Source organism: Aethalodelphis obliquidens, unplaced genomic scaffold, assembly GCF_003676395.1.
Source record: "Aethalodelphis obliquidens isolate GAN/ISIS:26980383/991018 unplaced genomic scaffold, ASM367639v1 scaffold133, whole genome shotgun sequence".
Classification (NCBI taxonomy): domain Eukaryota; kingdom Metazoa; phylum Chordata; class Mammalia; order Artiodactyla; family Delphinidae; genus Aethalodelphis; species Aethalodelphis obliquidens.
Window position 1 is genome coordinate 902102 of NW_020838077.1, and position 27382 is coordinate 929483.

The window sequence follows — 27382 nt, forward strand, 5'->3', positions numbered from 1 at the left end:
CTCCGTTCACTAGTTTATTGAGATTTGGGGAGCTCCTTCCCCAAGAGACACCACAGTGCAAAAGGGACGCCACCTCCCGCCCCATAGGACCATCTTCCATCTCAACAGTCAGGGGTGCCTTCCTTTGGTCAGGATTCTCACCGAATATCCACTGGAAGCAGCTCCCCAAACCTGCCCCCATTTCTTCTCCTTTCTTTCCCCCAGAAAAACACAAAACCAAAGGGAGCACTCTTGGGAGAGGACGATTTTGAGTGTGGACCGAGGGTGGTCCATGAGCGCAAAGGAGAGGCTGCAGAGTGCGAGCGGAAACCAAGTGTGACAAAGAGAGGATGTGGGCAGCCACACCAAACATGAATTGGGGAAAAGTGCGTAACAGTGGCCAGGGTGGGTGTGTACGACTCTGTTAGAAGAACAGAATGATTTTAAGGTGCAGAAAGAAGAGGGTACGCAAGGCACCATGAGGGCACACAGGGAAAGTGCATGGATAAGCTTGGATGTGTGCACGGAGGGAAGACATGCTAGACAAATGGCACACGCCCACCCACACACGCCCTCACAAGGACACACCCATGACCATGAGAGGGGCACACACAGCCATGAGGGAAGGGAATACAATGGAGCATATGCGGAAGGGTGGAGAAAGCACGTGTGAAACGCGTGCGCACACAGGAGCCTGTGCAGTGGGAACGAGCAGGGAGGGGAGGATGAATGTGTGTCTGGCAGAGAGGAGAATGTGAGCCTTGGCAACAAGAATGAGTGCCCTGCAGCAGCAAAATTCAAGAGGAACAAAACGTGTGCATGTGTGGAGGGGCAAGTGGGCTGGAAGGAGATTAGGATGGTGCGAGGAATGGCCAGGCCCTGTTAGGGTAGAGAGAGCACTCTGGGGAGACCCCTGCTGGATGGGAGCAGAGCACAAAGGCAAGGGAGCTGTGGGGTTGCCGTGGCAACGGGACAGAGGAAAAGAAGAGGGTGTACATAGTGAGGCTGCTGAGGAGCCAGTGAGTGAGAAGCTTCAGGCCAGGTACAAACTAGGTTATGAAGTAGAGATAGAAAATCATACGAACGAATGAGAGAACAGGGCCTGGCTCCGGGAGTACTGGAGACCCAGAAAACCCCGGGGCTTGCAGAGGGGCAGGTATTTACAAGAGATGGGATGGAGTAGTGTTCTTCCCACCTGGGGCTGGTATCCCCTGCTTCCTCCCAACCCCCCTCCCCTTCTCCCTCTCCCTCTCCCTCCGCCTATTGGCCTGTCTCCCCTTACACCGCCCTCACTTGTAAAGCAAGTGGACTCGACTCCCATCACAGCTAAGCCGGTCGGGGGGCTCAGGGGGCCCCCTGGGCAGGGCCCCCGAGGGGTCTGGGGGTGTCGGAGGGTGACGCCGGGAGCGGAGCTGCTGCCGGGACTGGAGCTGATGGCGCAGTTCAGACACTCGCTCCTCTTTCTGGAGGAAGAAAACAATTGGGCGAGTGGGAGACAGGAAGTCAGGAAGGGCTGGGGGAGGGAAAGACAGGCAGAGGAAACTGTGTGGGAGACGCAGGGGCAGACTGGCAGAAGAAAGTAACGCGAGGCATGGGGGAAAGAACAGGGAGAGCCGAAAGAACACAGTGGGGCACCAGGTGAAGGAAAGAGATCAGGGAGACACAGGGGCTGGGGGGAGGGGACACGGGTCCATGCACACAGCTTCCAGTAACTCACGCACAGATTAGTGTCAACCCAGCTTGAGCACCCCCCAGCCTGACACTGCGCTGGCCTCTAGCTACAGCGGGGGCACAGTGGACACCCTGGGGACCTGCCCAGACCCCTCTCACTGGAGGGTACACTCAAGGCCCGCAGCCAGCCACCCCCAGCCCAGGGCCACCCCCTCAGCTCCTCCGCAGGTGAAGCCAACCGTGCAGCTGTGCTCCAGAGCCGCCCCCACCTGCCGAGGCCAGCACCCGATTTTACCTGAGGCCAGCTCCACCCTTTCCCCTTCCCCGTCCTCCTCCGCTCACTCCCTGGCCGCTTGTCTCCTGAGACCCTCCCTTGGTAAACCACAGGCTCCGGAAGGCTGATCTCAGACTCTGCCTCCAGAAGCCGGACCTGAGACATGGGCCTCCCCGACCCGCCACCAGCCCTGCCTTCACCGCACACCTCAGCAATGATCTTCTCCAGTTCACGGTTCTCCTTCTCCAACAGCCGGGACTTCTCCTCCTCGTTGTTGTTGGTCGAGGACCCCGTCTTCATGGTGTCCTGCGCCTCTGACTGCCACTCCCCTCGGGTGATCAGCCTGCGCATCTGGGGGTGGAGGTTAGGGGCATGGATGGCCGAGCAGGGACAGTGTCAGTGCTTAGCTGACGGTGGCTTGCAGTTGAAAAGAACGAAAACAAGAGGAACAAGCTGGGCCCGAAACAAGGGATGAAGTGGGAGGAGGGGACATGCGACGAAGGCATGGAGGGGACACGGGCTGGAGAGGGTGGGAGGACACCCAGAACCACACCTTGGGCACGAAGAGCACAACCAGGGTGATGTACGAGGAGAAAACTATGGCAAGAGAGGCAAAGGCGAAGGCCGCATCCTGCTGGCTGGACAGGATCATGGTGACCGGAGCCGTGATGAGACACAGGACCTGGGGGCAGAACATGTTTGGGGTTGCAGATCTGCCGGCTCAGACGAGAGCCGAGGTCTTCTTTCCCCGGGAGAGAGTCTATGGGGACAGGTTCCTGGGGAAGTTTCCATTTGAAAAGGACCCAAAGTCAGGATCGTCCTCAACTCTAGATTGAGAAGAATGCCAAACAAACTGTTCCAGCTCAGCTCCAGCTCTAGGTCAACCCCTCCCTCAAGGCAGGAGCTCCCAGGACCTCTATACACACATCAGAGTCCCCGAGAGCCAGTCCCTGGGCATCCCTGGCAGGAAATCTTGACTCAGATTCCAGCCTGTGAACCACAGACAACTAATTTCACCTGTTTCTGCTTCCTCATCTATCTAGTGGGGATGCTAATATCCACTTCACTGGGTGGCTGTATGAAGATTAATGTGTGCTTTACAGACTGTAAAGTGCTTAACAAATCCGAGACATTAAAAAACGTTTGAAGACTTCCACCCAGCTGACCCCACATCTGGCACCTGATTCATCCCAGGCCACTCCACCTGGATTGCTATAGTCCGTCCCCAGGGTCGATGCCAGGGGTCTGGGGAGCTCACCGCCACATTGTAGATGGCCATGCCCACAGCCCGGTGGTCGTTGATCTTCTCGGTGGACACACTCTTGGTCTCATAAGCAAGAAAGATACCCAGCAGCAGCAGGAGCCCCTTGTAGCCATAGAAAATGCCTAGGAGGGCAGGAAAGGGTCACGCGGGCGACCAGACCTTCAGGCTGCACTCACTCCCCTGCTCTCTGTGCTCTCTACCTGCTGCTACTCCTCCTGGTCGCCCACAAGGAAAAGGGGGCTTCCTCTCCAATCCACCCATTCTGACCTAGCACACCCCTCCCTGTCCACTGCCCCCACTGTCCACCCAACTCGCCCCGACCTCACTCACACAGTGTCTCACTCCCTTATTCTCCAGGTGGGAAGACGGCTTTCCATGCTGAGGGTAGGTTTGCCATTTGTGCTTATAGGTCAGAGGGATGCTAAAAAGGCCAAAGGGGGCCTGACCCCTCACAGCCCCGGTCTTACTCCAGGGAGCTGACCAGACAGAGATGGTGTCAGGTCTGGAGATGAGGGTGAGGCATCATCACTGATCCCTCTGATGAATACAAGCTCTGCCTCATCCCTGCGTTAGACCTAAGCTCCTCACGCAAAAGACCAGCTCTCCCCATTCTCAGAAAAGATTAGTGCAATGACAAACAGGAGGACATTCGCACTGGGTGGACATGAGCTCTCTGCCTTTTTCCAAAGACACTTCTCCCTCCAAAGCTACTGTCCCTGCCCCACCCCACCCCCTGCCTTAGTGGCATCTTCCCCCACGTCCCACACACCAAGCCATGTATTCATCTTCTTGGAGCTGCAGTGCTCCAGCTGGGGCAAAATAGACACGTCGATATCTTCCTTCGGTTCCTCCTTGGCAAAAGTCTAAGGGAGAGACAGGGCCACAGGAAAGATGGTTGCCATCCTCCCCTTCCCACCTCTGCTCAATCCCTGACTCCCAACTCTGCCCCCTCTTTCTGATGAGATCCTCAATTCTGATGCCAGATCCCAGGAGCACTTGCCTAAACACCTTAAAAGTGCTTGTTCCCCCACCTTCCATGATATCTGAAGTCTGCACATCCTGCCAGCTCCCCACCACTTCCTTTCTTCAGAGGAATCCAGAGCCTCTGGTGCAGCTCCCTCCAGGAAGGAGGTAGAGCTGCTGAGACGCACTGGGCTGGAAAACACCTCCCACGAGCGGCTCTTCTCCTCAAGACCACACGCAGTGCCGGAGGCCCTTCCACCACTGAGCCCCCCTCGGCCTCCTGACCACAGGGCCTTCTCCCAAGCGGTACCTCAATGGTCCGGTGCAAAGGGTCCACGATCTGCCAGATGGCGAGGGTGAGGACGTCCATGCCCACCAGCAGGCCCACCGTGGCATACAGCTTCCAGGGCTCCAGGGTCTGGGTGAACACATGGAGTACAGGAGTGTTGGGGTGGGGGTCCTCCAAACCCCGAGAGCCAAGGTGCTAGGGACCGAGGCATCGGAAGCAGCTCACCTTCCTCCACTCCTTCTTTTCCTCCTTCTTTGTGAAGACCGTGTGGACCCACCAGATCTTGGTGAACATGGAGCCGTAGCCCAGGCTAAAGCCCAGACCCAGGAGCCAGAGGCGGGCCTAGGAAAGGAGAGAGGGCAGGAAAGAACAGGGCGGGGCAACAGGTGGGACTGTGCTAGGATGGGGCAGGCTGTAGGAGGTGACAGATGACAAGGCAGGCGGGACGCAGCCGGTAGGGGGGCCAGGGGTAAGGGGAGCAGCGGGGTGGCGGCGAGTCTCCCTACCTTTCATAAATTCCTCCCATCCACCTTTGCTACTTTGCCACCTGGGTGATCGTGCTAAAAGACTGGGTTTTAGTCACTTCTGACTGTTCTCCAGTGCCTACAGGTTGCAGCCTGAACACCTCCAGATGTGGCAAGAGGCCTTTCACAACACGGTCCCACCTAAATTCCCAGGCTCATCTCCCCCCAGGCCCTCACCTGCCCCGTGCTCCAGCCCTGCTGAACTGCTCATTTGCTCGCCCTCACCCTTGAGTCTTTGCTACCCATAGGATGCTCCCTCTCCTCCTGGAGTAACCATCCTTTATTTCTCCAGCTGACAAAATCCCCTGCATCCTTCACTATTCAAATGCCGCCTTTGGTGAGGTCCGCCCGGCTACTCTGACAGTGAGCTGCTTTCTCTTTGCTCCCACAGCAGATGCCTCTCATATGTCACTGCAGCTAACTGTCTGCTCTCCCCCTGCATTAGGTCTCACTGGGGACAGAGAGCCTCTGAGGAACTGTAGGTGTATGTGTGCACGAATGCCATGTGCATGGATGCATGATCAGGACAGGCACAGGGCAGAGGAGAGAGGAGTAAGGAGGGGCAGGGAAAAGGGTGGGTGTTTCCCACAGCATAAGAGAGAACCAAACAAATATTGCTGCTGAAGCAGCCCCAGAACCTTCCACGTACCAAGAGTCCCACAAGGCCTCCTCCCTGTGTGAGAGTGGTCCCTTCCCCCAGCTCTCCTTGCTGTTGGTTCAGATCCCCCGCCTCCGTCCTTCCGAACCACAACTAAGGCTCCCACGGGAAGTCCCCAGTTCTTGTTCTCAGCCCCCATGCCACAGACAGGCCACCCACCATTGTCCAAGGGTTCTCTGCGCAAGACCCCCTTCCTTCGCCTTCGATACCTTCCCCCTCTTCTCTGCAAGACATGCCATGGCAACCTTGGAACTGACAAGCGAGCTCCAGAATGAAAACTTCTGGAGGCACAGAAAGAAGGGACGGAGCCAGACAGAGACCAGAGGGGCGATGCCAGGAGAAGGAACTGGGACAAGGGTCAGGGAAAGACAAGGAGAAGGACAGGCAGGGGATGGCGCATCACAGAAGGCGCTCCTGAGGGGCCGGGAGAGCCATGCTCTGCAAGGGACCTGCCACCCCCTCCTCACCTGGCAGACGAAGGGGAACTGGCTTCTCCCGATGTGGTAACCATCCAGCCCGAGGGGGAAGACGGCAGCTAACGCCAGAGAGCAGCCCACAGCAGTCAGATTATTCAGGTTGGGCTGTGAGTTCTGGATGTAACTAGGGCAGAGGCAGAGGGTGAGAGAGGGAGAAGAGCAGAATTACCCCTCCTCTCCAGGGAGGCTCAGCTCCCCAAACGCCCTACAAGGGCCTGACCCCAACCTCAGGGCCGGGGGCAGAGGAAGGCAGGCTTGGACCAGCCAGCGGAGCCTCGAGAGACAAAGCCAGCTGGGTCGTGGCGGGGCTGCAGAGGGCTTCCTGCACAGGACCCCGCCATACACAATCTATTAGAGCCGCACACTGTGCTACCCGGTCCCAAAGGCTTTTTTTTTTTTTTTTTCCGTTAGTTGCTTTGGAGCAAGGATGGGAGTTATAGCTGGTTTCTCCTTTTTTGTTCCCATTGGTCACTGGGAAAGCAATAATTCAGAGTGGAAACCTCAAGGATGCACAGCCTCAGAAGCTACACAGTTTCCTTCTCACTCCCTTCAAGCAAATGACTGTTATCTTGGAGAAGCAGAAAGGACAGGGAAATGTCAGAAGAGAAACTTACCGGACATGGGAGTTATAGATGTTAAAGGACAGACAGACAACAGCTAGGACAATGCCCAGGCTGGAGAGAACGGATACGGAGATAAAGAGTTTCTGTGACAGGAAGCGGAACGTCTTGATGACCAAGGTCTGGTCAGCTGGGGGGGACCCTCCTGCATGGCACAGGGGAGGGGGAGGGGAGGGGGACGAGAAAGGAGGGAGGACAAAGGGATGAAGGTGGGACGGGAGAAAGGGAAGAAGGACAAAGCTGCTGATGGGCATCCAGGTCTTAGCTCTGAGGACAGGAGGCCCTAACTGCCCTGAATAGGGGCCGCTGCAGGTCAAATGCTCTTTGATGCTGGGGCTCTTAGGAAACAATCAGAAATGAGACTAGAAGATGGAGCTAGAAGCTGAGCTGTATCACTGAAGTTGTAGAGTCTTTTTTTTTCGTTACTGTTTGTTCTTTGTGTTTTTCTGTCTTTCTTGTGGCAAAGGAAAACAGAGGGGAAAGAAGGGGATACTGAGAAATAAATTTTATGAGGTCTCTTACAACTCAAATCGAAAGCTGCAAAAGACAATCATAGAATCATGAAGCTAAAGTCCCTCAAAGTACCGAGTCTGGCCTCCTAACCTCAGGAGGAAATTTTTTTCAAAAACTGATCCGTGATTTTACTGCTGTCAGGGTGATATTCCCAACGGTGTTTTTCAGTTATTATTAAAGGGAAGCTCAAACTTGTCAAAGAGTTCAAAGAAAGGAAAAAAAAAAGACTAATTTCAATTTGCTTAGCTTTTTTTAAAAAAAGCATAATTTAGGCCATGAAGCATTTATAGCAATACAGACACTGTCCTAAATTCAAATTATAAAAAAAATTTCCAAACTCCAGCAGTACTGAGAACTACTAGATTTCAGCTGGGCAGGGCAGATGGCAGCTGTCTTCCACGGCTGTGTCTCCCCTCCCTCCTCAAGATGCCAAACCTTTGTTTGATCAATAGAGACCTCCTTTCGCCCACCTCGAGTATCTTTCCCATTTCCTATCATTTAGCTCACCAAGCACACAAAGAATATAATTGCTCCCTTTTTCTCTTTAAAAAGCACATTTTAGCAGAAGACAATTCAATGAGGTTTTGCAGCCTCTCCTACAGTTTAAGCAACCATTTTCCTATCAAAGCTGAAGAGGCAACTCTAGGATTAAAGTAGCTGGTTTAGATACCTCAAGTCACCAGAACATCTGGGAAACCCAAATGGAGTTTCCATTTCCCACCCCCTGCCTCTGATCCCCAGTCATCCCAGCAATGTACTATTTTTAAGAGTGCATTGCTACCAACCGCCTATTCCCTCTCCAAATACACCAGTCTCCCCTACCCACGTCTTGGTGGTTTTATTCCCTTTCTCTGAAACCCAGCCCCTGGCCCATCTCCCGGCATATTTCAACCTAATGGCACCTACCACCCCACCCTCATTCAAACACCATTTTTCTGAATTGTTCAGAGGGGTTGAAGGAAAATATAAACAGGATCCACTTACCAATCCACTTATCCGTTTTGGACCAGGAAAGGTCATCCTTGGTGCTGTCATAATAGCCAATCTTCTTGTAGCTGCCACCTGGATGGACGATCATAGGAGGGACCACAGGTAGGTGAAGAGCCGATCCCAGGCATTCTCAACCTCCCATTTCCCTAAAGTGGTTCTCCATGGTCGTATCTGATTTTCCCTTCACCTGAGCCCCTGAAGGATACTTGGGAGGACCTGGGGGTCACTTGAATCAGCAATCTGACTTAAAAGCACTATAGGGTGGGTTCCAAGGCAACGCAAACAAATAAGAATATCTTATATGCTTAAAGCCCTTCAGTGAAGAAGGCTGTACAGTATGTCTGCCACCCATTCCACAGGCTCACACCTCAGCAAGATGTCTCTCACTGTGATTCTGGCTTCTAAACCTTTCAAGTGTTTCTGTTTATTCCCCCTCTCATGATAGACAGAATCACAGGATCTATTTTCCCAGAGGCTTTCATTTTAATTTTAGAAATTTCTCTTCCGTTGACTTGGCTTCTAATTCCTTAGCCAAGTTGCATCTGCCTTTTGAAAAGCCACGAAGTGAAATTCAGTCACTCCTAAGATTTCTAGAGCTGCCCCAGTTACCATAACTCTCCCTTCTAAAGCCAATTCACACCCCTTTGACCACGACTGAAGTCTATTCCCTCTTGTCCTGGTTACAAAGGAGATCTGAGAGGGTGTGGGAGGTGGGGGGAAGGAAAGAAAGAAACTTTTCACAGGAGGCCAAGAAATGGTTCTTTTGGCCCTGCTCTAAGAGGCTGAGAGGGGGGTGGAGTTGAAAAACTAATTCAGAAGTTTTGCAAATACGTGAAGTGCGCTAAGGTATAAGAAAATACCGTCTAGAAAAGCCAAGCTATACGCACTACAGAAGAATTAGAAATAATTGTTCACAAATCAAGGAAATGCAATGGATTCCCTTTAAGAATAGCAGGCTTCCCAGATTCGGCTTTCCTTGAGCCCATGAGTGCGCCACCAACAAGTCATGAACCCCTCAACTCAGCACCGAAGGGAAACCTTTCAAATCAAAGTGGGGGCCGCTGGGGAAGCAGAGTGGCTGCTTTCAACCTGCACGCACAATCACCGCAACTCAGAGAAACCCACCCATAGCTAAGCTTTTTATTATCATTATTATTACTATTATTATTATTTAGAAGCTTGATGAAAACAATTAGAGGAGCGGGCAGGAGGTAGGGAGGCGCCAAGGCAATCTTTTGATGTCTCCTCCTGGTGTTCTCCTCCGACGGTGTCCTAGCCCAGCCCCAGCCTGGCCCCCGACCTCCCCGTTCCCTCACCCCCCTGTGCTCACCCTGTAGCTGCTCGATGAGTGTCCACGCCATCCGAGAGCCACTGGCATCAAACACCACATGGCCCTGAGGGGGAGAAACATGTGGAGGAAGGCAAAGCGATAAAAGCAAGAGCAAAAAAGAACATCAGGAGCTCTTTGAATCCTTATGTTTTTGATGTAATCGAGCTTCTGAATGAATTCTATTTATGGCATTTGCCTGCATATAGGACATACCCCAGATGCCTATACCCTAGATTTTAGAAACATTATTCTTTTGAAAAGAAGCTTCACCCAGGAGATTTGAATGGGAAAAATCCCCAGATAGAGCACCAGGGGACCTGGCTTCTGGCTGTGTGACCCGAGAAAGCCACCAAATCCCTCTGGACGCTGTTTTCCCCCACTTTAAAAGGAATAAGTAGATGATCTTTCAGGCTGTTTCCTCTTTTAAAATCCTATAATTTTCATCTGACTCATAAATATCGGGACTGAAGAGAAGTGAGGGGAGAGGTTGAAAGAAACGGAATATACCGTTTCCCTTCTAGCCTTCCGTGGGGCTTTCTGGTTTGGGGGCTCCTACTTCCCTGGTCTGAGACCGATTATTGCAGAGAGGTAACTGAGAAAGACAGAACGCATGTCTCCAGGAGAAGGAGCTGGGAGGGGTCTCTCTGGATGGGGGGACAGAGGCAAGTGAGGGGCTGCTGTAACTCACGGAAACACCCTCGAAGGACGAGGAGTTCATTGCCCGGTAGATTTGGTCTGTTATGGTCTGGTTGTTGTAGTTGAAGTCTTCCAGGCGCACTCCTGAACGGCCACCCCCTCCAGACGTCTTGTTCAGGGCCAATGCCAAGGCCCAGATGGCATCATAGGCCAGGGGTGCCTCCTGGAAGCCTCCCGTCTCCTCAGGGTGTCTTTTTAGTCGTTTGGTCAGTTTCTCCACAAACTCCTGGGACGTCTGGGGAGGGAAGAACAGGAGGAAAGGATTGGAGTGGGGGTGGGCTTCTGACTCTGCTCCGGCACTTCGACTTGAAAGGATGGTTTGCGTGCATGTTGTCAGATTGACAGTATGTACATTCAACATCTTTAACTATACCCACGTGTCTGTCTCAGATCAGAAGCTACTAGACTAGAGCAGGAGTTAGCTGGGTCCGATGGCCTTAGTGTGCACAGCTGCTAGCTCAGAACTGCAAACAGAGAAGTTTAATAAATAGATGCTCTGCATAATGAACAGCAAAGGATAGAAAGCAGAGAGGGCAAAGCAAAGACCTGGCTACGCCAGTGACGAGTGGCAGCGTTGGTGTTCTGTCAGCCTTCAGACTTTCCCAATAGAGCTGATGCAGGAACTAACAGCTCCTCCAATTCTGAAAGAGCCCGGAAAAGGTGACACCACAGCCTTCCTCACTCTGTCAACCAGGAAGATTTTTCTTTAGCATGCTAACTTCCTGCCAACCTCGTGTGCTTTCAGTTCACTGTCTCTTGGAGGGTTTTCAGAAGACTTGGGACTGCAGGAACACCCTTCACACATTTGAAGTCAATTATTCAATCCTTACCCACACCCTTCCCAACCCTCCGTCTTTTTTTTCCAAGAAAGCTAAAAAGAATAATAGCTCCTTTAGCTCTGTCATGAAATGGATCAAGAGACCTGAATTTCTATACCTGGCAGTAACATTGTTTAGCTAAATGACTGTAAGTAAATTGCTTCAGTTTTTGGAAATGTCTTCCATATAATGGGGAAAATCACTTCTGCCCTTCTTTATCTCCTAGAAACTGTACGAGGAAAGGTTCAGTGGCCACCTCTTGGCATGGCACAGGTAATACACAGGGGCATTACACAACTCTGTTTAGATTTGGAATTTATTAATATACAAACATACTCTAATGAAGAAATGAATAGATGAATGAAGAATACATACAAATCTTTGTTCCTGGTGCCCTGCCCACTTTTCCTTCTATTCAACTTTCTGGAGACACGGGGGAGTGGGAAATGCAAAGGACGGGCAGTGTGGTGCAGTGGAAGCAGCCTGGGCTTTGAAGACAGGCAGGCCTGGGCTCTACTCCCCTTGAGGACAGGACCAGGTTCCATTCTGCTCTTAAACCTCAGCATCCAGCACTATGCCCAGCCCACTCTGGACAAATAATAAGTGTCTATAGATTAGGGCAGTGAAAATGCTCTGTTTGGTGGGTACATGTCATTATACATTTATCCAAACCCACCCAATGTACAACACCAAGTGAGCCCTCATGTAAGCAATGGACTTTGAGTGTCAATGATATATCACCATAGGTTCATCAGCTATAACCACTCTGTTGGGGGAAGCTATCAATGAGTGAAGCAGGGAGCAGACAGGAAATCTCTGTACTTTCCTCTCAATGGTGCTGTGAACTTAATCTGCTTCCAAAAAATTGTCTTTAAGAAAAATGTCCATTGGATGGATAAATGGAAGGATGGCTTCTAATTCTAACTAAGCCCCCTACCTGCTATATAATCTGAAACAAGTTATTAAACCTCACTATGCAGTTATTCAGCTTTAAAATGGGAATAATATTAACTACCTTGAAGAGTCATTATAAGGATGAAATAACAACATGTATAAAATGCTGGGTATAAAGTAAGTTACATTTTCTCTTTCAACTTCATTTTTGTTACTAACATTGAAATCTATAATTCCAGCTCAGTATTTCAAGTCCTGAATCTCCAACTGTCTCTAAGCCATTTGTAACTATATAATCAATAACCTGAAATTATAAGTATCTAAGAATAAGCTCCATTTTTCCAACACTCCCCAGTTTATAAGATTGAAACCTTAGAATCACCTTAGACTCTTTGAAATCTCCAAGTCCTCTTAATTCTTTTGTTGAAATGTTTCATTAATATCACCACTCCTTAAACAGAATAATGTTCATCATAACAATAGCTAACATTTATATTGGCCTTACATATATCAACTTACTAAATTCTCAAATAATCCAATGAGGTAAATACTATTATATGTCCATTTTAGAAAGGGATAAGGAGACTAAGACACAGAACAGTTTCACTTGCCTGAAGTTATACTGCTAGTACGTGGAAGAGCTGGGATTCAAACCCATTCAAAGTCCTTACTCTTCCAACTACCCTACACTGTCTCTGTAAGCTGAAATGTCTCTCTCCGAGAGCACCCGTTGACAGACAGCGGATAGCCCGAGACTTTCTGAGTCATGCTTCAGCCTCCAAGTCCATCCGACCTTCAGTTCAAAGTAAACACTGCATCCGAAAATCACCCAGATGGGAAGAGAATCATCTGCTCCGCGTGTCGCCGTCCCCTGCCCGGATCCTCATACTCTCTGCTGGCTCCAGGTCACCACCACTAACACACTTGGCCACTGGGGGCACCACTGTCCCCACCCATGACTAAAATTACCAAAAAATCTCTCCCCTTTGGGTCAGCAAAGGTGGTTGTAAATTTTCAAATGCAAATGTTACAAGGCGGCTTAAGGAAAACTGAACAACACAAATTCTGCAACCCACAGAAATTAGCGAAATGACCAAGTACAAATTTACGACCCTAAATTTTTAACAGCCCTGTCTGGCTGTCTCTCTGCACGAGAATAGGTGCCCAACGGTGATCTAAAATGTGTATCCTGAGGTAGAGTTTTATTTTCTATCATACCCAGGTCTGACGGGACCTCTATCCCAATCAGAATCTACTGACAATCTCACCCCCAGGTGTGCTGCCTCGTACCTGATCTCTAGTACAGCTCCAACCCAGAGCTACTTTTCTCCAAAACCACTCTAATCCACTCTCCCATATCTGGCTCCTAAAAACGCTTTCTCTAAACCAGAGTTTCTCAATCTCTGCACTACTGGCATTTTGAGCAGGATAACCTTTTGTTGTAGGGACGATCCTATGCATTGTAGGTTGATCAGAAGCATTCCTGGCCTACTCATTAGATACCAGTTGTGACAACCAAAATTGTCCCTAAACATTGCAACCTCTGATTGAAAACCACCGCCCTAAGAGTCCCCAAAGTGTGTTCCCCAGACCAGTAGCATCTACATCCCCAGGGAGCCCGTTGAAATGTGAAGTCCCTGTCCCCACCCCAGACCCACTGAATCAGAACTTCCAAGGGAAGAGCCCAGTTGTGGTTCTGACAGAAGCTAAAGTTTGAGAACTACTGATCTAAACATAAGGCCATCCTTACAGAGTGAAGGCAACTCTGCTTCTTTTCTAAATCTCCTTGGCTCTGGGCCATAGACTCGACCCTTGCTTCTGGTCCACTTCTCTTGATCCTATTTGATTCATCTACAACCTCTTCTCTAGTCAATTGTTAAGATGGCATCTACCCTCTGAAAAATCTTGGCCTCTTCACCTGGCATTTTAGGCTACTGAGCAGGCCTAGCAGTAGCTCTAGACCTCAAAGGCAGACACCATCTTTCTCTAGAGATGAAGAGCCAGAAAGAGACCCTCCAGCTCATCCTGTTCAAAAGCCCAGAAGTCCCCCTATACCCCCAACCAAATCCTTGTGTCCTATCAGGAGCTCCTCTAGTTCCCTGCTATGGGGCAGAAGCCACTATTGGCAGGTCCTGGGCTCAGGGTACCAACAAGCCTTTCTGGCTTTGATTACCAGCTCCTCTACCTTCACAGGTTCTCGAGGACAACTCACTTCTCAGGTGCTCTACAGGGAAGTGATCTTGAAGAATTTTTCCATCGTATTTTTCAACCAAGATCCCTTGGAAATGTCCCAGGACAGTATCCATGATCAGAGTACCTGTGGCAACTGACCTTTCCATCACAATCCACTGCAGAATAAAATTCCTGGATTTTATTTCTCCCTTGCTCAAAAACTGTCATCTGCTAAACAGTGTTAGCTGATAACAAGCTTGTTAGTGAGACTTCAGGGTTTTCCATGGGAGGTGATAGAGCAGAGGGTTTGGAGTTAGATTCAACTAGAATTCAATTCCAGCTTCACCACTCAGTAGCTGGTGACCTGCAATAAATCACTTAACCTCTCTGAGTCTCAATTTCCTGCTCTATAAAATGGAAATGAAAGTCTACATCAGAGTATTGCAATGAGGATCACTGAAATCATGGATCTAAGCTCCTGGTTTACTACATAAAAGTGATTATTACTACAACTTTTAACAAATAAGATATTAGGGTGGCTTTACAGTCATTCACTCACCCCTAGCATGCTCTCCAAAGCAGGTATTCCAGTCCTGGGGCTACACTTGGAATAATAAGCAGACACATAGGTTGCCCTTATCAAGCTCACCCAAGATTCTCGTACTCTTTAAGATGCAGTGCAGAGCAAGAAAGCGGTCTCCCCGCCACACCACACCCTACTCACTTGTGCCCCTCACCTGTAGGCTGATTCCCACACCAGAGAGTGTGTCTTTTAGCTCCAGGTCTGTCACTAACCAGCTATCTGGAGCTAACTGATTTCAAAAGTCCCTCTACTTCTAAAATTCTAAAAGAGAATCATTAAAAAAGCATCAGAAGCCAAGCTAATTGAGTATCAGTCAGGAGTGAATATTAAGCAACTCTAAAGTGCTCTGAAGTCACCAAGAAAATAAAACGAATTTTTGCCCAGGAACAGCGCTCCTATAAAGGTGTGCTTGCAGATACAGCATCTATATTGTCATTAACGCCTCTCCCTCATTTGACTTCTTGCCGACTGCTCCTTATTTCCATGGTAACAGCTCTGCAACTCATCAGGGGCCCACTGAACACACCACTCTCATAACTCTCTCTTTTCTGCCCAAGGAAGTCACAGCAGAGGTGGAATCCACAGGAAACACGATGCAAACAAGTTCTGGGTAGGCAGAGGCCCCTTGCCTTCCTAGAGCTCCAAACTCCATACCTGCTCCCCTCACCTAAGAGACCCCTTCAGTCCCCTCCATCTGCCCAGGTGCCAGCTTCCAAGTCCTCACACACTCACCATGTTGGAAATGCTGCGGGTGTTGGCAGGGTTCAGCATGACAATCTCAGTGGTGATGTGGCCCTCCACCGCCTCGGTCATCTCGTCCACTGTGCAGTTGATGGACGGGTCATAGATCTTGAACCAATTGTCGGCATACCACCCGATGAGGAACCAGACGTACTTCTTCCCGAAGAGCCGCTCCTTGTACACCTGAATGCAGAGGAGGAGGGGGGCTGGGTCTTTGTTTTGTTTCTTTGTCTTATCTCACTTGACACTATGCAGCCTCTTCAGATTCAGAGAAGAACAGAGAATTGAAACAAGAAATCTACAAGTCTGGGGGTAGTAGGGAAGGCTGGACTCCTCCTCCTTCTAAGTACCTCCCCAGCCTCTATTTTTAAGTGGTCTTTTCCAGCCAGACAGGGAAGATGGGATTCACAGGCTCCTCCAGAAACACAAAGCGATAGGAAAATAAGACCTGGAGAGAGTGTCACATGTGTGAGAAGACAAGGTGTGGAGTCAGAGCCAACAGACAGGGATTTCGTATTAATCCTCACCTCCGATCATTCGTTCAGAGATGCAGAGGGGAGAGCCCAGGAGACACCCAAGGCAAAGAGCCCACCCAGTGCCCCTCCATCCTCAGATTCCAACTCCACCTCACAAAAAACTTTCCGGGCTTCGGTCTCATAGAAAAGTCCCACGATGATCCGGGCGTCTTGGCGCTACAGAATGGAGAGAGAACAGAGCTTCTGAGGGACGCCGGAAGGGACTAAGCCAAGCACTTTCACAGCTTTGATTTCCTGTCCCAGAGTGCTTAGTGCAGGGTTCTGTTCAATGGGTAGTAGATAAATGTCAGCCAGAAGATGGAGCTAAACTTCCCCAGGAGTTGCTACTGCCTCACAGAATCGAAATTACGTGACATGATGCAGGTGTTAGCTAATGCTACAGCGGTAATAAATTGCAATAGATTAATGTACCAAATCAACACATTGTACTTTTTTTTTTTGGCCGTGCAGGCATGTGGGATCTTGTGGGACCTTAGTTCCCTGACCAGGGATCAAAACCACGCCCCCTGCAGTGGGAGCACTGGAAGCGCGGAGTCTTAACCCCTGAACCTCCGGGGAGGTTCCAACACATTGTACTTCTTAAACTTACGCAATGTCATATGTCAATTATACCTCAATACCAAAAAAAAAACAAAAAACAAAACCTGTCCCTGCGTGACTCTCCTTTCCAACCCACCACTGTTTTCCCCACCCAGACCCTTGCAGGCTGGGCCCATCACCTTAAGGTTTTTGACGGGCACAGCTGGATCTGAGAAGAAACTCTGACGGAAAGTAATCTCGATTCCAGCCTCCTTTACCCGTTCCTCCAGGTCGTCCAGAGTCTTGGGTGGCGATGAGGAGCAAATAGAAAAGACACAGGGTGCACAAAGGAGTAAAGACCGGAGGTAGTACAGGGGGCTGCGTTCTCAGAGCAAAGGAAGAGCCGTTCTGAACCTCCCTTCAACAGCCCTGTCCCCGGTGGGAAGAGTTCGAAGGAAAGCATCTGGAGTCTTAGGATGTAGCTTCCAGCTGGGAAGGTGCTTGGTGAGCCCCTCCTGAGGATCTGTGCCCAGGGAAGTCACCCCATCACCCCACTCCTACCTGACAGCCAAAATGGGGGAAAGGAAAAGAGAGGAACCAGAAAAGACGAGGCAGGGTCTAGTACAGGCAGGATGATGTCAACCTCAAGAGGCAAGTGGGCAGACAGACAAAGGCTCAGAGAATGTCCTGAGTCACTGAGAGAAGGTTGGGGGAGGATTAAAGCGCCACTGAACATGAGAGTGAATAGAGGACCCAAAGAACAGAACTAAAGAGAGGGAGCAGACTGTCTTCTCTGGGTACAGAGCCAGGTGTTTCCTTTCTTCCCCCACAAGTCTCCCTCTTCCCCTCCACCTCTCCTTGCACGTCCGCATCTCTGAATCAATTACCAGACCATGTACATGCACGCGTCTGTCTGCCTCTTTCTCCTCTCTTCTCCCCTTCTCCCTCCGTCCTCCCTCTCTATTCCCTCTCTTCGCTTCACACACGCCCACCACCTCCCCTTGAGTGCCTCTGGAATCTACTACTTCCATAGGTTCTTATCTCATATTCTCTCCCTTATCTTGCCTCAACTTTAGAGTGAACCTACTTTAATAGAACTGGGTCACTTGGAATCTCTCTGTCTGCGGGACAGAGCCTCAAAGCAGGAAAAAAAAAAAATCCTAAGACCAGAAAGTTGGAGAGGGTCCCAGAAACTCAACTTGTTCATTCCTCTGGCTACAGGAAGAACATGCACTTAACCCACTCGGAATGTGTTCTCTTTTGATAAAGAATCAAGGTCTTTGCCCCCCAAACGAATCCCGTGTCACATCTCTCTGTGCTGGGATTTGAGCAAAGGCTCCCTTCACCCTGTGCCTCCTCACCGAGGTGAAGACCTCAGTGGTCTGCTGGATGGTGGCGATCTTCTTCCAGCCCCACTTTTCGAAGAGTTTCACCCGGGTAGGATTATGGAGTGTGGCTGATGGATGAGTTCGGAAGAACGTAGGAAAGCGTTGCCGATTTGACAGGGCCGGTGAACTGGAGCCATAGGAAAGCTACGAGAGATGGGGACAGGGTGACGTGTTTATGGCGGCCTCACTAAGAGCTGCCGAGAATTCCTTCAACCCTCCCCGCCTCTGGGATTCTCTCTCTCTATCCAAGCCTCCCTACCTCTGCCCAAGGAAAAGTGATTCTCAAAAGCCCCCTCCATCAGGGTGCCCTTTCACTGAGCTGACTTCCACTCCTTCTGATGGAGAGCAGGTCAGCTGCAGCCCTGGCAGGCCAGTGTTGCTAGGAGGTCAACTAGCTCAGGTCTGCAAAGGACTCCATCTCGGAAGTGGGCCCGCTGTGGTCTGCAATACCCGCCCTCTTTAGTACAGCCCAGGGGACAGCCCCACCTTCTGGCCCCCAGGGCCTTGCTTACCACAATGAGGTTCCACATCCTGGCAGCCTCAGCCACGAGCGTGGACACGGAGCTGCAGCCAGGCATAAGGATGATCTTGATAGGGTCATTGTAGAGCAGCTCGTACAGGTACTTGGTGGCTTGGCCTGGGTCACACTGAACGAGGAGGGAGGGGATGAGGGAAGCTCCCCCAGGGCTCCTACCCTCCCTGCGACACCTACTCTTTTCTTTTCCCCCAACAACCTAGTTACTTCCCCCACTACCCATCCCTCTGCTGAAACCCTTTTGTCATTATCACCATTTCTTCTCCTTCCTGAGTCTCCTTTCCCCTCATTCGTGAAACACCCTTCTCTGTCTTCCACCTGGCGCCTTACCCACACCCTCTGCTGCACACCCCCCATCAGTGTGTATGCAAACACTGCCTTCCCTCCTTTCAGCGCATCCTCAGACATCCCCTAGCCCACCTTCGCTCCATCACCCCGCCCCCTTTCCCCAGGTTTCTATGCTCCAAACATCTGTGAGTAGAAAAGAGTCTGCAGGAATATGAATAAATTTTTCCTCAAGTCCCCAGACAGCCTCCTTAAAGCCATATTATGAAGAGCCCTCCCTCACCTCTGCAAACTCCCTCTCCCACCTACTATTTTTTCTCCCTCTTCTTTTTTCAGGGCTAGAGATAAATAAACAGGAGAGAACAGGGACAAGACCACCAGGGGGTCCTGGCTCAGCGGATCCATGTCCTCCTGCTGGGCTCTGACATTTGACGGGTGCATTAGAAAAAGAAGACATTCAGGGGCAAAAGGGGTGGGGAGAAACAAGGATGAGGGAAGAGCTGGGGAGAATAAATAGAATGGGATGCTCAAGAAACCAGATGCTTTTAGGGGTGCCTGAAAGAGAAGAATGGAGCTGGGAAAGTAAACAAGGCGCTGGAGGGGAGGAGGGGAGGAGGGGAAGTGAGGGGAGGAAGAGCCAGCCATGGAGCTCCCACTGCCTGTTCCCCTCCTGCTGAAATATGACATTTCAGAAGCTGCTGGAGCCCCAAACGAAGTGGGGAAGAAATGGAAGCCAGTGGGGAGCCAGGGCAGAGGGGACAGACAGGAGACAGAGGGGACTGGGGAGGGTGATATGGGGGTGGGGGCAAGCAGAAGGAAATAAAGAAGGCCCCCTAGGGCCTGCTCGCTTCCCACTGAGGCCTGACATTTGGGACACGGTGGGAAGTTGGAGAAGGGGGAGCCAGGGGAGGCTGGCCCAAAGAACCAGCTCCCTGCTGCCCGCCCACCCACACCCCTGCTAAGGGCAGCGCTCAGTGTCTGTTCCACTGCGTGCTTGGAAGGTTCTGCATCCCTCCCACTTGGGCATCTCTGTGTATCTTTACCATTCTCACGTCCCACCTTCCCGCATCTATCACTCCAGATCCTGCCCCCAGCTTCTCCCAAGGGCCCTCTGTGGCCCTCTCTTTCTTGTCTGAAGAGAAGGTTAATAGAAACAATGAGGACAGATAAGAACACATAAGATACAGGCAAACAGGGCAATGTACGCTACTCCAGTGTCTCTCCTGTCTCCTCATTCCTTCCCGACCTTCTCTTACACCCCTTTCCCCTTCCACGCCCTATTCATCACCGCACATCCCTTGCGCCGCGTGATTCTCACCCCCTCTCCAATAGACTTCCTCCGCTGCTGCTCTCGCAAGGAGCAAGGATCCGGATTTGCAGGCAGGAAACGACACTTTCCAGTTTGTCTGCCTTTCCATCTCCCCCTCGCTGCCTCTGCTATTTTCTCTTCCAGCCCCCCTTCTCTTGGGTCCCCATCTGCTCCCCAACACCTCCAGGGAATCACCTGTCATGGTGCATGAGTTTGAGCTCACACCCAGGGCTCCCCTAGCTCCCTTCAATCCCCTGTTCTAAAGCCTGCACCCATCCCTCCCTGTCCCTCTCCCCATACTCCCCCCAACCCCCATAGCCAGTTACCTCTCTTGCTCTCCTAAGCTTGACTCCTCCACGGGATCTGACCCTCTTTCTCTTCCTGCCTCTCCTACCCTAACTAATTCTTTTCCTGTGCCCTGCGGCCCTTCCTATAGGCATCCTGGGGTTAGCTTCATGGGATTTTGACTGGAAAAAGTGCAGATCCTTGGGACTCATCCCTGACCAAGGATTTAGAACCTGTATTTTTAACAAACTTCTCTGGGGATGCTTAGGTACACTGAAGTTTGAGAATCACTGTAAAAGCATCAGAAGGGATTCAAAGTTCCCTAAGAGTCCTTGCGCCGTCTTCTCCCCAAGCGCCCTATCTTCAACCCCGCTTCTGCCCGCTCCTTCCTCACATACCTATATCTAGGTGTAGATTGCTGTTCTAAAGAACGAATATAAATCCTCAGTCCACCCCAGGTGTTAGATCACCAAGGGCTCCCCTCTGTACTCTTTCACTCTCCCCCAATCCCTTAAGTCTCCGGGGCCTCCTATGACAGAAGATAGATTTGAGGTCCCAAATCGCCTTCCTTCCATGTGCCACATCCTTCCCCCATACTCCCAATCATTCATGTAGGGGATAGGGGTGGGAAAGGAATCTTGCAGGACTATCCCCTACTACCCCTGGACCCAAATTTTCTTACTTTCCCCCCTCTCCCTCTTCCCCACCCCCCTAACCCTACATCCCATTTCCCTTCTCACATCTCAGAGGCCACAGTGCTGCAGGGAAGACACTTAGGAGCCGAGTTCCACACGATGCCCCAGGGTCTCTCACTGTCCCCAGCCCTCCTCCTGGTCCCCCTTCCCCACTGCCATTCTTTCCTGTTCTCTTTCTCTTCCTTGCGTCCCGACTCTTCACCATCCCCATGCTCTGCGGGGGCTCCTGTGTGGACCTGTAATCCCATCATTTTCCTAGTGCCTCTGCCCATCCCTTGACCATTAGCCTTCCCCAACCACAATATGCCATATAGTCCCACAATCCAGGAATCTGCGACAGGGCTGGGGATGAAGGGATGAGAAAGAGTCAGGTAGGGACCACAGCTACCTTGTTGTTTGTTGTGATAAATAAACTAGAGCGCTCAAGTCCCTCCAAATTTTGCTCATTGGGTCCCTATTCCTTCCAGCTCCAACCTGCTGCCAAGATTTACCTTGTTACCATGGTAAATGTAAACCCCAGATCCAGCTCCCGCCTCATTCCCTCCATCCCCCAACCCATCCCAGGGTTAGTTTACTCTCTGGAGGAACTGGATCAGCTCGTACCCCAAACCCATCCCCAGTTTCTCCAACCACTCCCCACCCCGGCACTTCCAAGGGTCTCCGGGAGCAGAAGGGTCAGCCTTGCAGCGTGATTAACCACCTTGAACCCCTAGACCCTCATCTTGAACCTCCAGCCCTTGAGACTCTCCCTGAGCTCGCGCACCCCCAGCCTGTCTTCTGCTAGTCACACATGGGAGGGGTCTGCCTGGCAACCCCAGGAGCGACTCACACTAAGGTACATGCAGCTGGCCCCCTGCCCCCCACCTCCCACCCACTCCCATGTCCGGGGCTACCTTGCTGTCGTGGTGGATGAGCTTGAGCTCATAGTCCGGCAGGATGTCCCTGCGGCTGTTCACGTCCTCCAGCGCCATCTCCACCGCGGGCTGGCAGGCCTGGCCCCCCGGCCAGCCCCCGCTCATGGGAAACAGCGCCCCGATGTACACCGCGCGCCGTTCTGAGGAGGGGTGCGGGGGGACCCGCGGGTGAGGCCGCGGGAGATGAGGGGAGTGGGAGGCCCACACCGGAGCCACCCCCGCCGCCATCACCACCAGGAGCGGCAGTGGCCACCCCAGCCGGGGAGAAGGGAGCCCCGGACCCATGGCAGGGGGCGGGGGTGGCTGCTGGGGGAGGAGGAGGAGCTCAGGGGGGACACTTCTCCCGGGGAGGGCTGCTGAGGGGATGTCGGGGAAGCGCCTCCATTCCTGGTTTTGTGCGGAGGAGGGGGATAGGGCCTCGGGGAAGCAGGGGGGGTTGGCTTCGTACGGCCCCCACGGCTCTAGCTCCCGCCACCGCCACCGCCACCGCGGACTCTCCTCGCGGACTGACTGACCGACCGAGGGGAGGAGGAGGAGGGAGATGCAGGGCTGGGAGGGGGCTCTGACGTCAAGGGCGGCGCGCGGCAGCCGGGGTGGGGGGGCAGAGTTAGGGAGGGAGGAAGCGGGCGGGGATGGAGGCGAGCGCCGCTGTGGGAACCAGTGTGAGAGGAGGGGAGGAGAGGGAGGATGCGACCCCTAGGGTGAAAGAGATGGACGAGGAAGGGAAGGATCCCACCTAAGGGAACATTGGTGGAGGAGGAACGAGGCGAAGGGGCGTGCCGGGAGGGCGGGGTGGGCGGAGGGAGCCGCGGGAGGCTGAAGCCATGAGGGGCGAGCGATGGAGAAGGGGAGGACGAGAGTGGGACGCGAGAGAAAAGGGGCTGGCGCCTAAGCGTCTTAATGGGGGTGTGAATAGCTGGGGTGAAGGACTGAGGGTGGTGAGGGAGAGGGCGATGGGAAAGGTTTTGGAGAGAGAGGGAGAGCTGGGTGGGGAAGAGGGAGGGCCGTGGTACAGGGGGAGGTGATGGGGGTATAGGAAGGGAACACGGGGCTCGGTGGACAGAGGCTGAGAAAGGGTGGTGGGAGAAGGAACTGAGATAAAAGAGAAGGGGAAGGGCGTAGGGAAGGAAAGGATGTGGGGAGGAGCTGAAGGAGGGAGAGTGAGGCCTGGCAATGGGTGAGATGGCTGGGCCAGGCTGATGGAGTCAGCAGGTGAAATCCTAGGAAGGGGGCAGGCAGAGAAGGTCGGAAGGAACCCCACAGGGGAGGACGAGGTGGAAGCTCCGGGTCTCCCAGCACTCTGCCGCCCCCTGCTGGGGCTCTGCCATTAGGCCGAAGCGGAGTCTGGGAGGAGGCGGAGCCGAGGGGCGTGCAGCCAAGCGGGGAGATGGGAGGGACCGCAGCCTCGCAGAAAACCGGGACTGGAGGCTGGAAACAGGTAGGGAAAGAAAGGGCCAGCCGCCTACTGGGGTGGGTGAGGGAAGGTGGGGGAGGAATGGGAAGGATGAGAACTCAGAGCCTAGGGGCAGAATCCCTGGGGGTGGAGGGCGAAGAGTGAAGGGTAAGGGGATTGCTGTGCACGCGATGAGGGTTTCCGATCTCACCTGAGTGTGGCGTTCGATTCACTGGCAGCAGGAAAGACGGGGATCAGAGAAGAGTTACCAGTGGTGCCCAGCTTCCCAGGCCTGATCCCCAGCCCCCTCCCACACCTGTCCATGCCGAAGAAGACCGGGGTGGGGGGGGGAGCAGAAGCCTGCGTTTCTGAGGGGAAGGTGCCTGGGGATAAGAGCAAGGTGGGGCTGTGGGTCAGGACTTGTTGGTTTTCTTCTTTTATTTCTCATAGGACAACAGAATTTGAGACAGGTGTGCCAACAGCTAAAACATGGGTAGATCCTGGTTTTGTGGAGCCTAAATATTATAAAATTTGGGGGTCTCTCTTTAAGCGAAAAAAATTACAAATGCAATTGATTTTAAACTATTGCTGTTAAAATATCTTACTTTTGCAATTTTTACAAAAACCTATGACCATGTGAACACATTATTAGAACCTTCTACATTATTCGAGCACAAGAAGAGGCCTGTATAAGTGAGGAACCCTGGAGCTTAAACTTCATTAGCTTCTTAGTAAATCCACCCCTGGCTGGGAGTCCCACTTTCCAGAATGGAATGGTAAACTACAAGCAGAATAATTAGTGAGGAAAGCCAGGTCCAAGGATCTTGAAAGGCAGAGTGTCTACAAAGGTAGAGGAAGCATGAAGTATGCCTGCATCCCAGGAGAGAAGACTGCAGAGGGAGAATCTGGGTGCCCAGGAAAGGGGGAAGTTTGCAGAACTAGATGGAAAAAAAGGGGGTGGTGGACACAAGACGGATTCCCTTGGGGAATGATGGAGGTTGTCCAGGAGGTATAGAAAAGGACTGTCCTCTTCCCACCCCATCCCTCGGTAGTCCTTAATACTCTGACAATTCTGCCCCCACTTTTAAGTCTTTTAAATTTTTACCCTGATAATTTTCCACCCCGGATAGCCTTTTCAATATTATCGATTTTTCTAAATATGATATATGATTTATTGCTGAGTCTTTACAATAATTCAGGTATATAATGAAGGGAGAGGGATCAATTCTAGAAGAAGGTTATGCATAGAAAGTTCTAAGTTTCGAGAAAGGAACTGAGGCCGGGGAAAACTGGAGTAGTTAAACCTTAAGAAGGGTGATGGAGGGAGAGATTCACAGGAAAGGAGAAAATGTGAGACCCAAGGATTGGGAGCACGGGGAAGATATTAAAAAAGAGAAAGGTAAAGGAAGGAAGCCCCCAGCATAGATAAAGTGGACACGGGGGACTGCAGCAGCAAGTTTGAGGCAGGTGGATGGAGGAAAGTGTTAAGCATTCACCTCTGCCTCCCCCATGCCCCCCATTTTGTATAGCACCCTATTTTTCCCCACCATCCATTCCCACCCCACTCCCATCCTCTGACAAGCGTCCTCATCTGCTGCATGCAGGCAGCTGTTCCCCTCACCCTGGCAGTGGGGCTTGGGGGTGCTCCACTGGCCCTGACTACAGATGCTCCGGGAGCTGCCCACCAGATGGAAGTCGGAGTCACACCGGAAATCCACCCGGGCTCCGTCCAGAGCTGGGAGGTCCCCACCCGTCAGGAAAACCTTCCCATTTTCCAGGGTCAAATAAGACTTGGAGCAGATTCGGACTGTGGAGACAGGAAAATAGAGACAGGCGAGTTGGAGAAGACTCCTTCCCCCTAGGGAGCAGGGAGGGGGCTCAGATTTGAGTTTGGGTCCACAAGCATCCTACTCTGCAGGAAATCAGGTGTTAAAAGGATTAGCTTCTCTAGCTGCCACTCCTCCCTTAACCCTGTAAGCATCCACACATTCCAAAAAAAAGAAAAAGAAAAAAAGAAAAGAAAAAGAAAAAGCATTTCCATCCTAGGAACCCAAGATGGAGCTATAAGCACATAAAATGGGACCTCTTCAGAGTCAGCTACAGTGGGCGGTTCTTTGGCTTTGAAATGTGTGGATGTATGTAACTTTAGATGCACAGTCAGATTTGCCTTATTATCGTTGGCTTATACTCACGTTAAACTGGGTTTTAGTTTGGGGGTATATGGTCTCTCCGTTGGAGACAAGTATTCGAAAATGTGATGAAATCATTTTAGAATATTTTTGCATAATCTGCCACTAATAATCCTCAAAGAGACTAACTCACAAGATGAATAACCAAGTTATTGTCTCAAATGGGCAGTGGCCTAATGAAGGGAGGATGAAATAAAATGTGCAGGCTGCTAAGTTTGCTGCCTGCAACTGCACACAGCAAAGCCCCTCTTACATAGTAGTTGTTCAATAAATGTACTTGTGAATTTAGTTACAATGGATTTAAAGTGCTGACTTGCAAGCAATGATGCTAAGTTTGAAACAGGAAGAAGAATTCGCTTGAAGAGGAGAGGGGCTTTGAGAGGCTACTCACCACAGCGGCTGGGTGTGTCCATATCTGTCCAGGAGCCGTTGGCCAGGCACTTGCGGACCTTGGGCCCCACGACCTCGCGCTCCCCCCGGCACACATACTCAATCTCATAGTCCACGGGCAGGAAGTTGATAGCCTTCACCTGGTCTCGAGTCAGGCCCCTGTACCTGATGCCCCCTTCCCAGGGCGGGTGTATGATCTGGCAACCTGAGAGGGTGAGTCCAGAGGCAGGCGGAAAGAGAGGGATGGTGGGGAAAAAGGAAAAGGCAGAGTCAGCAGCGGGAGGCAGGGGAGGGTAGGGCGTGGTCAACGGGCAGGTGGAGGACAAAGGGGATGGGATGAGGTGCGAGAGGGTGAGAGTGGGGAGGGGTACAGACCCTGGGCGGAAGGACACAGCGGAATGAGGCAGGGTCAAGGAGCTCACAAGTGGGAAGGGAAGGGTGCTGGTTGGGGTAATGGAGAAAAGTAACTAAGAAATCGTGAAAGGGTATGCTATGCGAGTGAGTTTGCTAAGAAAGGCTAAAGGAGAATCTGAGTTGAATTAGCATGGGGGGGGTCTTACAAGGCCACCTGGGCAGCAAGGTGGGACCAAGGAAAAGGCGGAACTGAGGTAGCAATGGGGGGCCCAGAAAGAGGGGCGGGGTTGAGGGAATAATGCGGGGTCACAGGAAGGGGGCCTAGTGTGGTAACCGGGGGCCAGAGAAACGGGTGCTGGGTAATAATGCGGGGTGATGGAAAAGAGGTCAGGAGTAGTAAAGTGGGGCCGAGGAGACGGGGCTGCCAGGCCGGGATGCTACGTAGGGCCGACGGGATAGTAGAGAGGATGTGAGGAAAGGGGGAGTGGAGTGGAGGGGTGCCCGAGGTCGCCGGAGAAGGGTGCACCTTCCGAGGTGGCGTTGGGGGTCTGCGCCCCGCCCGCGCCCGGGGGGCGGAGGAAGAGTGGCGCCAGCGGCAGCAGCAGCAGCAGCAGCAGCATCTGAGTGAGAGGCGGCCGTGAGGACCGGACCGAGCCCCGCCGGCGCTGGCCCGGACCCGGGAGGCGGCCCGGCCTCCCTCCGGTCGCCTCCCGGGCTCCGACCCGGCTCAGCCCGGGGACCCGAAAAGCGCCCCGTGGAGGAGGCGGGGGCGGAGCCCGGCGCGGGGTGGGGGGAGAGGAGGAGAGAGAGCCTGTCCCCACCCTCCTCCTGCCTCCCTCGGCCCCCCCCACCCTCCCGGGACTCCACCTCTCACCACCTCCTCTCCCCCGGCCCCCGCGGCTCGCCGGAGCCCGGCTTCCCCACGCTCCCCGGATCGGCCGCCTCGCCGCTCCCGGTTCCTTCCCCGCCGCTCCTCTTCTCCCGCGGCCCCCAGACCCCCGGCTCGGCCCTCCCCGCGCGCCCCTCTCCAAGCACTGCCTCCCCCGGGCCCTGGCTCTTACCTCGGCGCTCCGGCCCAGCTCCCCGGCTCTCCCGGGCCTCAAGGCCCCAGGCCCCGCCGCTCCTCCCCGCTCCC

At 52.4% G+C, this 27382-nt stretch overlaps 1 protein-coding gene across 1 annotated transcript; it reads right to left on the bottom strand.

Annotated features, from left to right (window-relative positions):
• On the bottom strand, positions 1–27382 carry GABBR1 (gamma-aminobutyric acid type B receptor subunit 1). Its single transcript, XM_027099591.1, has 22 exons — positions 27309–27382; positions 26774–26867; positions 25895–26098; positions 23526–23546; positions 21901–22061; positions 18411–18545; positions 17872–18042; positions 16711–16812; positions 16082–16147; positions 15447–15638; positions 10240–10482; positions 9552–9615; positions 8216–8293; positions 6713–6863; positions 6090–6222; positions 4666–4782; positions 4462–4569; positions 3958–4051; positions 3183–3310; positions 2478–2606; positions 2132–2275; positions 1–1442 (listed from the first exon to the last, which is right to left on the bottom strand). Exons 2-22 carry the CDS (start codon positions 26865–26867, stop codon positions 1269–1271), a joined length of 2709 nt encoding a protein of 902 aa, XP_026955392.1. The 5' UTR covers positions 27309–27382; the 3' UTR covers positions 1–1268.

Bases quoted from the DNA above. Each gene is read 5' to 3' on its own strand.
- GABBR1 (XM_027099591.1), bottom strand. From the start codon at position 26,867: ATGCTGCTGCTGCTGCTGCTGCTGCCGCTGGCGCCACTCTTCCTCCGC. The intron at 23,547-25,894 runs GTGAGTAGCCTC...TCCTGCTGCCAG, and splicing joins GGACACACCCAGCCGCTGTG to TGAATCGAACGCCACACTCA. The intron at 3,311-3,957 runs GTGTGTGGGACG...CTGCCCTCCTAG, and splicing joins GAAGATGAATACATGGCTTG to GCATTTTCTATGGCTACAAG.